Source organism: Podarcis vaucheri, assembly GCF_965113315.1.
Source record: "Podarcis vaucheri genome assembly, chromosome: 17".
In the NCBI taxonomy this organism is placed as follows: Eukaryota; Metazoa; Chordata; class Lepidosauria; order Squamata; family Lacertidae; genus Podarcis; species Podarcis vaucheri.
In genome coordinates this window covers 14,283,189-14,299,125 of record NC_138755.1, presented here as the reverse complement: position 1 = coordinate 14,299,125, position 15,937 = coordinate 14,283,189, and the positions used below count along the sequence as shown (strand labels likewise).

Here is a 15,937-nt window from a genome sequence, read left to right as displayed (position 1 = left end):
AAAACAATTCACATTCTTCTGTGTGTATGTTTTGATCTTTCCTTAAGTCTTCTTAAGTATGTTTCCTAAAGCAGCTTGTAACAATTGTGAATGTTGGAAATAAATTATCAAGGATCATTTGGATCAGGCATAGGCAAACTCGGCCCACCAGATGTTTTGGGACTACAACTCCCATCATCCCTAGCTAACAGGACCAGTGGTCAGGGATGATGGGAGTTGTAGTCCCCAAACATCTGGAGGGCCGAGCTTGCCTATGCCTGATTTGGATGAGCTTCAATTGAACTGTGAACTGAAGGTGAATCGAACTGGTTCATTCCATAGAGGGACGACTGTGAACTGGAATTATTTCCCTTTTAGGACGTCTTGAACTTGCACTAGTTCCTTTCCAAGCTCTGGGGAAAACAGCATCTCTTTCTAGCTTGAAAACCCTTTCAGAAAATTAGAACACCAACCCTGGCAATGACTTTTTGCAGGGAGCAAATTGAGTTTTCCAGGCACAAGGGGTTCTCAGACTTGACAGTTTCAATTACAAATTGAGTGCAAGAAAAATACAGTGTTCCACCTGGTGACCGAAAGATTATGTTGGGGGGCATTAAAAGTAACTCCATTTTTGTTCTCCTGTTTCTGATTGGCTTAACAGGTGTATTTTCTTCTTGTTTTTCTCTAACCAGGTGAAAAGCCCAGAAAACCGCCATGGTGTGAGTTCCCAGTACAGAATGCATTCTTACTATCCTTCCAGCTCCTACTTGGGGCAGAGCGTTGGGGCTCCTGCCTGTGTCCCCCAGATTTTCACCTTTGAAGAGAGCCCCTCTTTCTCTGAAACGAAAGCAAATGGTAAGCAGATAATCCAGCAGATCTAATTGTTATCCAAAAACAAGGGCATCCCTTAGGAAATACCTTAGGTATTTCCCCTTCCTACTAACCTGTTAAATTCCTCTTCTAATCGGGTATTTTTTTAAACAAGAAGTGAGTGGGGGCTTTTAAAAGTACATTTATGCCTCCCCAAATGCAGCCTTGATTCTAGGCGGCGGAGAAGTGTGCCATGCGCCTTAGTAAAGTGCAGAAAATGCCCTGTTTTCAATCATTATTGACCACTCGTTCAAACGATATCCCACATACTGATATTGTTCCCTAAGTTCACTCATCAATCAGCGGCGGACAAGCCGGGAGATGTAATTTACTGAGCTCCAGCGGTGTATTCCAAGCTCTGACGGAGTGTTTTTCCATAGCTGGGGGACCTGCCGGCATGAGAAGCTCAGGTACAATTATGAAGGGTGTGAATTAAAAGACGTGGCGCACTTTTTTGATGGTTCTCCTAATAGCCCTTCCTCTTTGCCAACCCATGGATCATTTCAAACAAACGTTGCGCCTTTTCAGTCCGGAGCCAGACAAATCTCTTTGGTGCTGTCCGTGTGCGCTCTTCTCCCTAAAACAACACAACACAATGTGTTGCGTGGCAGGTTCCTGCCCCCACCCAGTGGAAATAAAGACACATGACACAATTATTAAGGTTAATGGGCTAAATAAGGCCACAACTTTATTGGTTACAGGTGATGAGCGGTATTGGCTTAGGCATTGGTCCTAACCAACTATATCCAGCTTCAGCCCATCCACTAGAAGTCTGGGAAGGGTTAACCACTAGTAGGGGGAGTCCTGCTGATGCACATCAACTAGGAACTCCCCCGGGGTCACCGCTTGGGGGTGTGCCTTAGGCCCTCACCTCCATAGGCTTCGGACAGGGCCACGCCCCCCAGAATCCTTTATCGGACTACCCTTCGATATGTGGGGCAGGTGATGGCGCTTCCTCCCCTCTTCCATCTACAAAATAATACCAATGCCTAACCGCCAATACCAAAATAAAAAAAAATTCCTTCCAGTAGCACCTTAAAGACCAACTAAGTTAGTTCTTGGTATGAGCTTTCGTGTGCATGCACACTTCTTCAGATACACTGAAACAGAAGTTGCCAGATCCTTCTATATAGTGAGAAGGTGGGGAGGGGTATTACTCAGAAGGGTGGTGGGAATGGGAGATTGGCAGATAGCTGAGATGAGCCTGTTGACGACTCTTAACGACTGCAATAGGTCTTACAATACCAAGGTCTTGGCCAATACCAAGAAAGTTGTGATGATTTGCTATGAGGTAGGCAAAAACCAAGTGGCTGGTGCCAATTTGCCAAGTGGAAAAATTCCTACCAGGCCCCTCAACAGCGAACAAACGAGGTCCATAGCAAGGTCAAGGACGAAAACCTTAAAGGGTGGGAGGGTGGGAAAACTGGGAGCAGCTGGAGGCGGCAAAAGAGGGAGATCCCTGGCCGCTAGTTGCTCGGAGGGGGCATGAAGCCTGTCACACTACCTCCTTTGCAGGGCGGAAGTGGCTTTCCCGTTCAGGTGGAAGAGCGGGGACTGTGGAACCCCATAGAAACCATTCGCCGAAATGAAAGCATTCAAAATATGCACCGCCTCTCTCTCCCTGCCCTCAAACTGTTACATCGCCTTTTGCTTGTCCGCAAGGAGGATGAGAGTATTTTTGCATGTGCAGAAACGAGCCTCTGTCTCTGCCCACCACAGAAATGTGGTTGCCCAGAAGGGAGGGCAACCCCCCAAGTAAAAAATGCTCCCCACTCTTGAGACAGGGCTATGGGACATAGGGAGCTGCTTTATTCTGAGTCAGACCATTGGTCCATGCAGCATAGTGTCGCCCACTCAAACTGGCAGCGACCTTCCAGGGACATTCCTGGCACCAGCTGAAGCAGTTGGGGATCAAAATGGGGACTTGGTGCATATGAAGCAAATTGCTCTGCCCCAGATCTGTAGCTCTCATAATAATAATAATATGATAATAATAATTTGTTATTTATACCCTGCCCATCTGGATGGGGTTCCCCAGCCACTCGGGGCGACTCCCAAAAGAATTTTAAAAACACGATAAATACATCAAACATAAAAAACTTCCCTAAACAGGGCTGCCTTCAGATGTCTTCTAAAAGTCAGATGGTTGTTTATTTCCTTGACGTCTGATGGGAAGGCGTTCCACAGGGCCACCACCAAGAAGTCCCTCTGCCTGGTTCCCTGTAACCTCACTTCTCGCAGGGAGGGAACCGCCAGAAGGCCCTCGAACCTGGACCTCAGTGGCCAGGCTGAACGATGGGGGTGGAAATGCTCCTTCAGGTATTTTGGAATATTGTGAAGCTCCTTGACATCTGACGGGAGGTGGGTGCCACCACCAAGAAGGCCTTCTGCCTGGTTCCTGGTAATTCACTTCTCGCAGTGAAGGAACCACCAGAAGGCCCTCGAACCTGGACCTCAGTGTCCGGGCTGAACAATGGGGGTGGAAATGCTCCTTCAGGTATACTGGGCTGAGGGCATTTAGGGCTTTAAAGGTCAGCACCATCTTCTAAAAGTCAGATAGTTGTTTATTTCCTTGACATCTGATGGGAGGGCGTTCCACAGGGCAGGAACCACCACCGAGAAGGTCCTCTGCCTGATTCCCGGCAACCTCACTTCTCGCAGGGAGGGAACCACCAGAAGACCCTCGGCGCTGGACCTCAGTGTCCAGGCAGAACGATGGGGGTGGAGACGCTTCTTTGGTGAGTCGTCTGACTCACGGCACGTTCTCTCCTAAAAGGTCAACTTGCCTAGCTAACTTGACTCCAGCGGGTGCAGAATTCAATCTGATCCTTGGGTGCATTGATATGAACATCACCATGATTAATGACGTCCCTGCGGAAATAAGAGTTAAGTTTCACCCGGAGGCAGCTCAGGGCAGCAAAGAACACCTCTGCTCTTCCTTCATCTATGTGGGTTGAAATTCGTGAAGAGGACTTTATCCATCACTTTCGTTTTCCTATTGCTGATGGCCAAACCCGTCCCATTTCCCAAACCTTGTTCCTGACTTGGGAGGGACAATAAGAAATATCTCTCAGTGGCCCCAATTGCACCCTTTATTTTATTTTTATTTTTGCTTCTCTTGCTCTCTCCCTATAGTAATACATTTGCCCAAAGATGTGTTTGTCGGAACAGCATGGGGCAGAAATACTGACCCACAAACTGAAAAAGCAGTCGGTGTTCCAGCAGAAATACTTCTGAGTCCCCGCTATTCCTCAAGTGTTGCAGCCTCTGGTTATTAGGCAGCAAGATTTCTTATCTGACAGAGGGAGACGAGAGGGAGGAATGTCCTTTAAACCACAGCTAATAACCAAAGTGTACGGCGTTTTCTTCATAATTCACAAAGTCTGTTACTTGCTTCCGAATTCTGAGGTGTAACTTTCGTTTTATGGCGGCTTCGCCAGTTCATATATTAGACCTACCGTTTCATTAATGTTGTTCTGCTGAGTTAACTGCCTGTTTATGCTCTCTCTGTGTGTGTTTGCGCTCATAGGGAGGAGATATAAGCCACCCTCTGATTTATATTTTTCTTTTGTGCATAGCGGGAAGTTTGTGAGAAGCTTCTGACTTCATTTTTTCACGCAAGGTTCTATACTGTGCTATTATTATATCTTGCAGCTTCCAAGGAAACGATGCTTTCTAATTACAGAACGATGGTGGCTCAGTCCCGAGTGGGGAATCTGGTGGTCCCATAGCCATGCCAATGGTCTTTCCACCCACGGCATCTTTTTAGAGACAGGGGAGGCAAATAAAGATTTCAGAAACAAATGGTTTGGAAAATAATCTTAAAGGCTTAAATCCTGAAAATACCCCTTTGTGTAAGGCAGTAGCCGCCCCCCTCAGGTCAATTTCCCGTTGGCTCAGCCAGTTCTTTCCCCTCTCCCAAATACACGTGCCATCAGTGGCGATGGAAAGTCTTGCAGTGAGACTGCCATTACATGCTAAAATCTGGTTCTGGGGATGACCCTTAATTTAGGGAACCTAACCAAACTTCCTTCCTTCCTTCCTTCCTTCCTTCCTTCCTTCCTTCCTTCCTTCCTTCCTTTATTACTGTTTAAACCAATTCATGAGCCAAGAACCTATACATTGACCACCATTAATGAAACATATGTTGTAGATCTTTTTCCACATTTTTTATGCTATTTTTGTGATATACAAATGACATGAGAAAACTTGGTATACTTGTTTGTATAACATTATTCTTGTTTATAAAACCCAGTAAAAGGAAGAAAAGGAAAAGAAAGCTTAGGGAACTTAATTTAGGGAAACATGGTTCCTAGTGCATCTGATGTCCTCATTAGGACATCAAGAGCCATGTCGTTTGCCATGATTTCATTATGAGTAAATGTGCTTCTTATAAGACTCTCCCGTCACTAATGCTGCTGTAAGTTTGCATGGAAAGGGGCAGGAGTGGCAAAGGAGATGAGATGATCAGTTTGAAGTGCACCCAGAATCAGGCCAGCGGCCAGTGAAGTTGGTACTTTACCTGCCCTGTGACATTAGGATGACGGAAAGGATATAAGCCTTGATAATGAATAAATTAAAAGAGGAGTTTAAAAAATTAAATTTGCAGATTTAAGAAGGAAAGGGGGGTGAGATGCATTGCAATTAAAAAAGAAAGAGGCGATCAAAATAATACTAACAAGAGACCACAGTCAGTTCCTATTGAAAACACAGTGACCATCAATACATGAATCTTAGATTAAACTTATGACTTGCTGGGGTCTCTGCAGACTGGAGGCAGGCAAGTGTTCTCATCTTCAGAAACAGGGGAAAAGATAACCCAGGTAACTACCGACCGGTGAGCTTGACATCAATACCAGGGAAGGTCCTGGAACAGAAAAGTCAACGGTTGGTCTGTGAGCCCTTGGCAAAGGATGCTGTGAGTACTAAAACCCAGCATAGGTTTCTCAAAATAAGTCCTGCCAGACCAATCTCATTTCTTTTTATGGTGGAATTGCAAACTTGGTGGATCAGTGGAATGCTGTGGACATAGTGTATCTTGATTTCAGTAAGGCTTTTGACAAAGTCCCCCATGATATTCTCGTGTGGAAGCTGGTCAAATGTGGTTTGAACAAGGTAACTGTTAGGTGGATTTGTAGCTGGTTGACTGACCGAACCCAAAGAGTTCTCATGAACGGTTCCTCGTCATCCTGGAAAAAAGTGATTTTTCAAGAGGTGGGCAATCCCATCCAAATCAAGCTGAAATCTGATTATTGGGTCAAAAGGCTTATTGACCAAGAGCAGCTTTAGACTTGCCACAAATTATTTTCAGTTCGTTAAATCAGTGTTTTTCAACCTTTTTTGGGCAAAGGCACACTTGTTTCATGAAAAAAATCACGAGGCACACCACCGCTGTGTGCGGAGAGGGAGATGTCAGAGCCCCGCTGCTCTCTATGGGGAATTGGATGAGAGCGCACCGCCTGTCCGCTCTCATCCGCTCCCATCCGATCTGATCCCCACCCAGAATGGATGGAAAATAGGGTGGACACAGTCCGGTGCCCGCCTAGTGGGCGAAAATTTGACATTATTATTTTTTAAATCTTTCGAATTTTTCCCATGGCACACCAGGCAACATCTCGCGGCACACTAGTGTGCCGCGGAACAGTGGTTGAAAAACACTGCGTTAAATCACATCCAGTCCATTACCAATGTTCAGCTGTGGTTCAGGGCCTCCCTGGCATCCCAGGTTTGATATGGAAAAGCAAGCTAGAGCTGCAGATCACACAACAATTTTCATATGGGTTTGATGGCATTATTTTGTTACTTAGAATCAGCAACCCTTCATGGCCTGGGAATGTGATGATCTGGGAATCAAGCTCATTTATGTGGGTCTCTGGGTGCTTGCAAGAGGACGCAGGTGGTGCTGTGGGTTAAACCACAGAGCCTAGGAATTGCCAATCAGAAGGTCGGCAGTTCGAATCCCTACAATGGGGTGAGCTCCCGTTGCTCGGCCCCTGCTCCTGCCAACCTAGCAGTTCGAAAGCACGTCAAAGTCCAAGTAGATAAATAGGTACCGCTCTGGCGGGAAGGTAAACGGCGTTTCCGTGTGCTGCTCTGGTTTGCCAGAATCGGCTTAGTCCTGCTGGCCACATGACCCGGAAGCTGTACGCCGGCTCCCTTGGCCAATAAAGCGAGATGAGCGCCACAACCCCAGAGTCGGTCACAACTGGGCCTAATGGTCAGGGGTCCCTTTACCTTTACCTGGGTGCTTGCAGTCAGTTCTGCTTCATACCTGAGATCCCAGTCATGCTTCTGCTTTTCTCAGCATGCAATTCCCTCCCCTTTGCTGTTAACTCAGTTCAGCGTCTCTGTTAACCCAAAGGGATACACAAAAGAGGAAGGTCTAAAAAGCCCTTGGAATCTTGCATGTCTGGATGGAAGTGCTGTTGACTCAAGACATCAAAGCTGAATTGCTGTTATGTCTTCTATGCTCGATAGAAGATTAAAGGGGTTGTTGCCTAAGGGTAACTAATGTCCAGTATGGCAATTCAAGTAGTTTGAGGCAGCTGTGCAATTTGTGCAGTTTTAAGACTGATGCACAAAATCACTTAGCCCGGCCTTAGTTGTTCTTAGCACATTTTGAACTCTTGTGCCTGTATACAAGCTGAGTAAAAAAGCAGCGAAAAGGCAATGGAAGTGTCTGTTGCAAAGGTACCTTAGAGATGGCATTTCTTAAGTTTGCTCTCCTTAGCACCCTGCTTGATGCCGGGGTTCTGGTAACCAGCAAGTTTATTTTCCAGTGCTTAGCTCCTGGGAGGCAAGAGCTTAGGCCAAGAACAAGTTGAATAACCTTCAGGAAAGCTGTGCTGTCCTTCTGTCGGCCGCTGTCTTTGAAAATTGCCTGCAGAGTTAGTGAGCAGGAACAGTTAAGATTTACAAACAATGATGAAGCTTGTCATGCATCTTTCACCATTCATCATCTGGGTGCCGTGGCTGGGCGGTGAAGTGTTCTTCATAAAAACCAGCTCAGTGTGAAATACACCTCGCTGCAATGTTTACTGCTCTGAAACTCGTCAGAAGCCCTTTATAGTAAATCCAGATTGCGAGGTGACATTACAGTATATCATTGCACAGCACGGCGGGGTTTACACTAGGAATGAGTGCAGTTCACACCAGATGAGATGTCGAAATTGAGTTATGTAGGAATTTGGCTGTTATATGAGGATAGCTTTTGTTTTCCCAAGACTAAAAAGTTAGCTTTATATATATTTAGGTAATATATAATGTGCTTTAGTTTCCATATGTACATAGATGCCAGAGGGCCCGTACACAGTTGTCCTTGCTCAGATGTATCTGTAAGCAGGCATGCGCCTATGGAGTGTTGCGCATGTATCTCTTCTATGTATCTGTATATGTGCATGCATTTTCTTTGGTGCTATGTTGTGTATTGTGTGCTTATTGGCTTTTCATTATGTGTGTAATTATATATCACCTGAAAAGCTACCTGGGGAACCAGTTGCCTAAGATCACAACTGCAGCTGGCCCCCCAGTGCATAACCTAACATAACTTCATGCCTGGCGAGTCTCTGCTGGTACAATCTCATCTATAAAGAAATGGTTTTTTCCAGTGCAGCAAATCTTGGGATTCAGTCATTTTACTTCAAACGCAAGTGTGTGTTTTTTAGCTCCATTGTTCCCACCCAGACAAAAGCTTTCCGCTGTGTTTGAATGACTTGCCTTTTTTAATAGTCTCGGCTTCCTATTGAACAGGTGGTTAAAATCAAATTGGCTAGTCACATTCCATGATTTGCGCTCTCTCTCTCTCTCTCTCTCTCTCCCTTCCACATAAAGTATAGAAGTCAGGAAAGCAAAGGTAGATTTTGGACTCTGTCCCAAACTCACCCTCATTATTTAACTAAGTACGGCCTGCCACCATCAGCAAGGACGTGAGTTTATAGGGAAGTAGACTTGGTTCACAATTTCCAAATGTGGGGCTGGCTTTGCATTGTGAATTCCTGGAGGGTTCTTTTCCCAACTACCAGTTCCCAGACTATGAAGGAGTGGTTTTTAAAATGAGCCTGAGAAAGAAGACCGAGGTGTCAGCAGTGGGTGGCATTTTTTCCAGAGACCCTGCCTGCGGTGGGGTTAGAGAGTTGCTGCTGGACTCTTGCGTTCCCAACTCAGGTTCCAGGGAGATAGCCAGAGAAGATGGGAGGTGGAATAGAAGTTAGAGGGGGGCAGATGGAGCAGGGAGGGACCCACAATTGCCCCCCTCTCTCATACACACCTGGGAGCTTGTGGTCTCACTCTTCTCCCTGCAGGTGCAGGGGGCCTCATTCTTGCCACTGCCCTCACTGAGCTCTTTCCATGGTGGTGAGAAGGTCCATCGGGTGGCTCTGTTGAGATGCCTCCTCGCTGGCTCTTTCTGTACCTGGTGGGACTGTGACAGGTGGAAGCATGGAAGAGCTTTGCTGCTCCGACCGCCACCTGCCAGGCAGGTGAGAGAGCAGAGGGGGGTGGGGAAGGTGTAGAGCAGCGGTTCTCAACCTGTGGGTCCCCAGATGTTGTTGGACTACAACTCCCATCATCCCTGAGCTCTGGCCTTGCTAGCTAGGGGTGATGGGAGTTGTAGTTCAACAACATCTGGGGACCCACAGGTTGAGAAAGGCTGTTGTAGAGGAACAGTAGGAATTTGGGAGGGAGCAAGGTGTATCTGATGGACCTTCAGTCAAGCCATAGCTCTCAGCAGATGCTTAGCAATGCTGATCTTTGCTGCTGGGCCTCAAATGCGGGACCCTTGCTAGGCAATGACCCCGTGTAGCTACTGTTCTCTTTCTCTAGCCTGCCAAACTGCCGCTGATAGATAAAGAGAGCTGTTGGAATGCAGGTACCAGCACAGGTAAGCCTGTCTAGGGAACCAAGTTGGGTGCAAAATGGCACTGAGCCTTTTTGGTTGACCATGCTCTGTCTAGGTCTTCCATCACTATGTATTTTTTTGCATTCATTCGAAACCTATACATACATTCATCAACCCAGGGTCCAATTTTTAAAATTTTTCTTTATTTTTTGCAGTCCTAAGACCAACAAACAAAGCAAACCCCAGATAAAAGTGCACACAAGAATCAGAGAGTCTTAAATAGCGTGTTTTAAATCCCAGGGTTAATTTTAAGGGCCACCACCATAAAGTTGATGCCAGGCATACGTCCCTGGAGAGGGGGTTCCATAGCTGTCTAAAAGCCCTCTTGTGGGGACAAGTCTCCCTTCTGAACAGAGGTGGCATCTGGCAAAGGGCATCGGCCCCTTGGCTTAGACGGGTTGGTGTTCCCATGTGCAGACGCTCGCGCACAGGAGAGTCCCCAGGCCAGAAGAGCATTGACACCCAAGAGATGAAAGATGAAAGCTGGCATAAATGGGCGTTCCAAGCCAAAGGGTCACGGCCTTAGATTACTGCAATGCGTAGGGCTGCCTCTGAAAACGGTTATTGGGGGGGTTATTGGAATACTACTACTACTACTACTACTACTAATAATAATAATAATAATAATAGGGGGTTCTGGATTATGCAGAAGGTCTCTGGGACCAGTCTTGGATTGGCCCTCCATATACGTTTTGCACGCCATATGCATTTTACAGCTGCATTCCTGCATCTACATGGCCATGCCCTGAGTTTCCATTTCCTTGGCTCCCTGGAGTACGACAGAGAGAAACACAGCCAAGGAAATGGCTTTTTAAATGCGCGTTTTGCATCCCAGAATCGTTGCCTACCTGTGGATACTTGCTATATGGATAGGTTTGTGTGTGGTTTTTTTGTACTGTGTAGGACTATTCCAGAGACCTTCAGGCCAGTTGGCCCTGCACTTATCCCTCGTGGCAACCCTAGGGAAATTGGAGGACCCAGCGTGGAAATTCCATTTGAGGAAACGTCCTGAAAAGATGAACCAGTAGCTGTTGCTCTTCTCTTGCAATTCAGGGTTCCAAGCTCCATTGAGAAGGGGGCTGCTTTGGGGCACTGGATGCAACAACAACAGCAAGGTTTTTCAAACGGAGGCAAACTGGATTATCTGGGAAAGGAGTGTCTGGTTTGGAAAGCAGATCGTGGCTTCTGCTCCTCCTGCCCATTGAGGAGAATATCACTTGATAATAAGGAGCCTTCAAGGGGTAAAGGTAAAGGGACCCCTGACCATTAGCTTCAGTCGTGGCCGATAAGGATTGTGGAGCTCATCTCGCTTTATTGGCTGAGGGAGCCAGCGTACAGCTTCCAGGTCATGTGGCCAGCATGACTAAGCCGCTTCTGGTGAACCAGAACAGCGCACGGAAACACAGTTTACCTTCCCGCTGGAGCGGTACCTATTTATCTACTTGCACTTGACCAGTGGTGTAGCGTGGGGGGTGCAGGGGGGGCCGTCCGCACCGGGCGCAACATCTGGGGGGGGCACGTTCGCACTCGCAGCTCTCTGCCCCTACCTGGCTCACTCACTCTCACTGCAGTGCTGGCTGTGCGAATCCGATCCGAGCCGCTGGGTCGCCGCCCACTGTGGAGGGGGTGGGTGCCAGGCGTGCGGTGCGGAGAGAGAGTGAGGGACTATCTGGGGGAGGGACAGTGCAGCGGCCGCGCAGCGCTGAGCGCGGGAGAGAACCAGACCAGACCAGACCAGGCAGCAGCAAGAAGAAGCTGGCAGCGGCGGCAGGTTAGGGGGCACAAATTACTTGCCTTGCCCCGGGTGCTGACAACCCACGCTACGCCGCTGCACTTGACGTGCTTTTGAACTGCTAGGTTGGCAGGAGCAGGGACCGAGCAACGGGAGCTCACCCCGTCGCGGGGTTTTGAACCGCCAAGCTTCTGATTGGCAAGTCCTAGGCTCTGTGGTTTAACCCACAGCGCCACCCGCATCCCTTCTTCAAGGGATAAAGGATTGTAAAATAGCGCAGGAGGCAATTCCCCCAGAAAAGAGGTAAGATGAGGAAGCCAGCCTCACAAATAAGAAGAACCTCTGGCCGCAGGTTCTAGCGACCGAGCTTGCAGCATCCCCGAGTTGTCAATCACACGTAATGTTTCTAGAAGCGAAAAGTCAATGCGTTGTTGTTTAATTTGACATGACTCTTGAGCTGTGGAAAAGCATAATCGCTGCAGGGGACAGTTAAGTAACTGTGCTCCATGTCAGCCTGTCTCGCTCCGACTGCCGCACTAAACGCTTTGCTGATGAGCGATAGATTTGGTTAAATACCAGGATAATTGCTGGCTATAGCACCCAGCACTCTTGTAATGCCTTGTAGTACATCAGTTGTAGTTTCCTCTCCGCCTCAGGCGCTGGAGGCTTATTCGCTAAAGAGGGCACTTATTTTCAATTACAATGTTCTCTTTTCCCCTTGTGTGTGTGGTTTTTTTTTTTTTTTGAAGAAGCCATTGTTGCTGAGCCAAATGAGCTCTAATAAATTATATTTCTTCTCCCTGTAGACCTGTTGAAGGAGATCAGGCATGCAAATGCCAAAGCTTCTATTTTCTAAAGCTTGTAAGTAATTTTTTTGTGCGTGTCGGCTTCACGTACCAGCAATATGCTCATATTACTGAGACAAAGGTTTTCATTTTAAAGACCTGCACATTGCAGCGGGCCTTCAGACTAACTTGCCTAGCTGGTATAAAGCCAAACGCTTAATTCTTCATGCAGTAAGAATGAATTCTATTCATTTTCTTCCTTCTTAGCAAGCCACTGACATTTTTAGGAAAAGGTATATCTGTGCCATGTACGTGAATAGCCTCATATATTTATAATGACACCGTCATCTCAGCTTAGGCTGGAAAGTTAAATGCTAGAATTTCTTTTACAGTTGGTAATGGTCTCTTGGAGCTGAACTGGCTCAGTTTATTTCTGTTGAAATAGAGCTGTGCTCTGATTTTACTAAATGTGATTTTGCATTTTGAGTTGGGGCTTAGGCCTCAACTCATGTGTAGGACTGGGCGATATATCGTCCCAAACTGGTTTGAAGCCCATATCATGATACTGGTTTCATAATTTTTGACCTGGCCAAATATTGTGAATCGTGATAAGTATCTGTGCATGTGCGAATCAGAAATCACAATGTGGGGAAAACAGTGAAGCCAGGCAATTCTCTCTCTTGATTCCTGCAGCCCCTCTTAAGTCTGCCAGCTCAAATCTCCCCTGCCTCACGCAAATCACGAGAGCAGGTGCCAGCAAAAATCACAAGGCATATGCATAGTTCCACCCTTATTTCAGACATCTTAATATATCGCAATGTTTAGTTGGTGGATATATATTACAATGTTGAAAACCAGGTATCGCCCAGCTCTGCTGATGTGTGCTGGTGTTTGCAGCAAATATGGTATATACCCTCTCAGATACAACCTACATAAAGTGCCTTGTTTTGTTTTCATTCATGCCAATTGCTCTCAAAGAGTGAAAGCCAAACTTTCTTTCTTCGGACCCAAATGAGCAGGTGCCCTGTGTGAGTAGCGTGCTGCCAGCTAGATTGGCCACTGGAGGCTAACAGTGTTCGAAACTCCCATTGTTCCAGGCGCATTTTGCAGCAGGGGATTTCTTCTTTTAACTTTATTGCAAAACAGTTTACATATAACAACGCAGACAGACAAGACAATACCTCAATGACAATGAACATTAACTAACAAGACATCGTCTAACATCACGCACACTTTTGACTTCCGATTCACCTCATTGTGTTTTCTACATGTTCTTTACCTTGACACATTTCCTGTTATATCCGTTACACATCCAGAAAATTTTCTACATTTATAGTTTTCCTTAATATTCAAGATTCAATCTAGACCTGTCATGAGATTTGCATTTTCACAATATTGTTTTAGATTTTCTTTAAAGGTCATCCATTCTTTACACACTTTCTGGTGCCTTAAACTTTGCAACAGGGTATTTCATTAACATGAGCAGTTTCTGAGCTCTGGGCACAGTACTGCACCTAAGATTTGAGATTGAAACTGCAGATTGGAAGGGAAGGAGGAGCTTTTTCTGCCTCCCCACTTCCAGCTACTCTCTGAAGACTGGAGAAGAGATCCTCTTCAGAATATTAGGGGGGTGGGCAGGGGAAGGACCGGACCGTGTGAAAAATGAACATGATATTTTAGCTGCAGTTCATTCATTTTCAGCTTTATATTCTTGTTATAAAAAATGTGCCTAGACACTCATTGTTGCGCCCATAACCTGGTTTAAGGTGCCCTTGATCTCCTAGCTTTCATATCTCAGTTTCTAACACTGGAGGCTAAGATTCATTCTCTCCCAGCAGCGTTTTGCTCCAGAGACATTACTGGCAATAACAGGACCTGTTCCAGTGGGTTCTTTCCTGGGCCAAATAGGAATACATACAATTGTTGGCAAGGAAGCCAAGCAATGGTAGAAGTTTACACAGCTAACAGAGTCGAATTCCTTCCTGGAACTAGGCCACCACTGCTAAGGTCTGGAGTACCTTACAATAGGAGCAGAAAAGCCTAGTTTCGGAGGGTTGGTTTTGAACCAGGGCAAGACGGACCTTGTTTTTCAGCACTGCTCCTACTTTGACCTTGAATCTCCTGCGCCCTTGCGACTCCCCTGTGTTTTTGCACCGGGCAGTGCGGGTCATTGGGGCATATGCTGTTCAGGTTGGGGGGCAGCTATAGTTTCTGGTCAGTGTGTTGAAGCAATGATTCTTCAACATCACCTTCACTGGATTGGTCACAACTGGATTGGTTGTGCGGATGCCTGATTATCGCTTTCCAAAGCAACTACTCTATTCCAAACTTAAAAATGGAAATCGTAATGCTGGTGGTCAACAAAAGAGGTTCAAAGACTCTCACAAGGCAAATCTTTTAAAATGTGGTATAAACACCGACAATTGGGAAACACTGGCCTGCAAGCGCTTCAATTGGAGAACAGCCTTTACCAAAGGTGTCATGGGCTTTGAAGACACTCGAACTCAGGACGCAAGGGAGAAACGTGCCAAGAGAAAGGCACGCTTGGCAAACCCTCACCAGAAACCCTGCCCAGAAACCAATGTCCCCACTGTGGAAGGACGTGTGGATCCAGAATTGGCCTCCACAGTCAGTTACGGACTCACTGTTGAAACCGTGTTCATGGAAGACAATCTTACTCGGCTACGAGTGATTGCCAAAGAAAGAAGAAAGAAAGACTTGGCAGATGGTCTTCCATCCCAAATGACATTTCGGTACCTCGGGTTAAGTACTTAATTCGTTCCGGAGGTCTGTACTTAACCTGAAACTGTTCTTAATCTGAAGCACCACTTTAGCTAATGGGGCCTCCTGCTGCAGCTGTACCGCCAGAGCACGATTTCTGTTCTCATCCTGAAGCAAAGTTCTTAACCCAAGGTACTATTTCTGGGTTAGCAGAATCTGTAACCTAAAGCGTATGTAACCCAAGGTACCACTGTAGATTCAAAGCGATCATTGTGTTTTCTGTCCTAATATGGCAAATCCCTATCAATAACATTCCCTCTGTATGACTGCATTATTACTCACTGAGGAGAAAAGGAAAGCCAGTGTCCTTCCTTTCTTTGGCCCGCGACATAACAAGTGTCAAATCTTGAAAGGCCAAACTACTGCTGTTGACACATCTAGATTTGTAGGCAAGGAACTCTAGGTCAGTCTCCTGTTTGCTTTTCCCCAACATGTCAACCTCCCCCTATTTCTTTTTTCTTTCTGTTTAAACAAGGGAAACAGGAAAGGTACTTGTTTCAAGTAATAGCTTTCAGGAGATCTATTGTCCAGGGCGGAGAGAATTTAGTTTCTCTTAGCTAATTTTAGTTGTTCCATCACTTAACAGCAAGCTTTCCAGCTAACTACAAATACTGGCATGTACTGGGGAAGGATGATATGAGCTCTGATAGGGCAGATGGAACGGAGCCATCCATTCATCCGTCTCTCTTGTGCACTAAATGCCAAGAATGAAATCCAGTTCGAAAGTACACAGTGAATCAGTCGAGTGGCAGGCATTTGAGATAATCCTAATGGTTTTTTAACATTGTTGGTGAAAAGGGGAGATCAGCAGCGGCCAGAGATTCTGTTGTGAAATAATAGGCGTATTCAAGGCAGAACTAGGTGTTCTGATAAGCATGGCGCTACAGCTGAAAA

General features: G+C 46.3%; 1 protein-coding gene across 1 annotated transcript in view; it reads left to right on the top strand.

Annotated features, from left to right (window-relative positions):
• The window catches only part of DMRT1 (doublesex and mab-3 related transcription factor 1), a 64,863-nt gene that overhangs the window by 35,401 nt on the left and 13,525 nt on the right, over window positions 1-15,937 (top strand). The window contains exon 4 of the mRNA XM_082205095.1: window positions 672-834. Coding sequence (XP_082061221.1) covers window positions 672-834 — 163 coding nt within the window. The remainder of the gene's footprint in view (window positions 1-671; window positions 835-15,937) is intronic.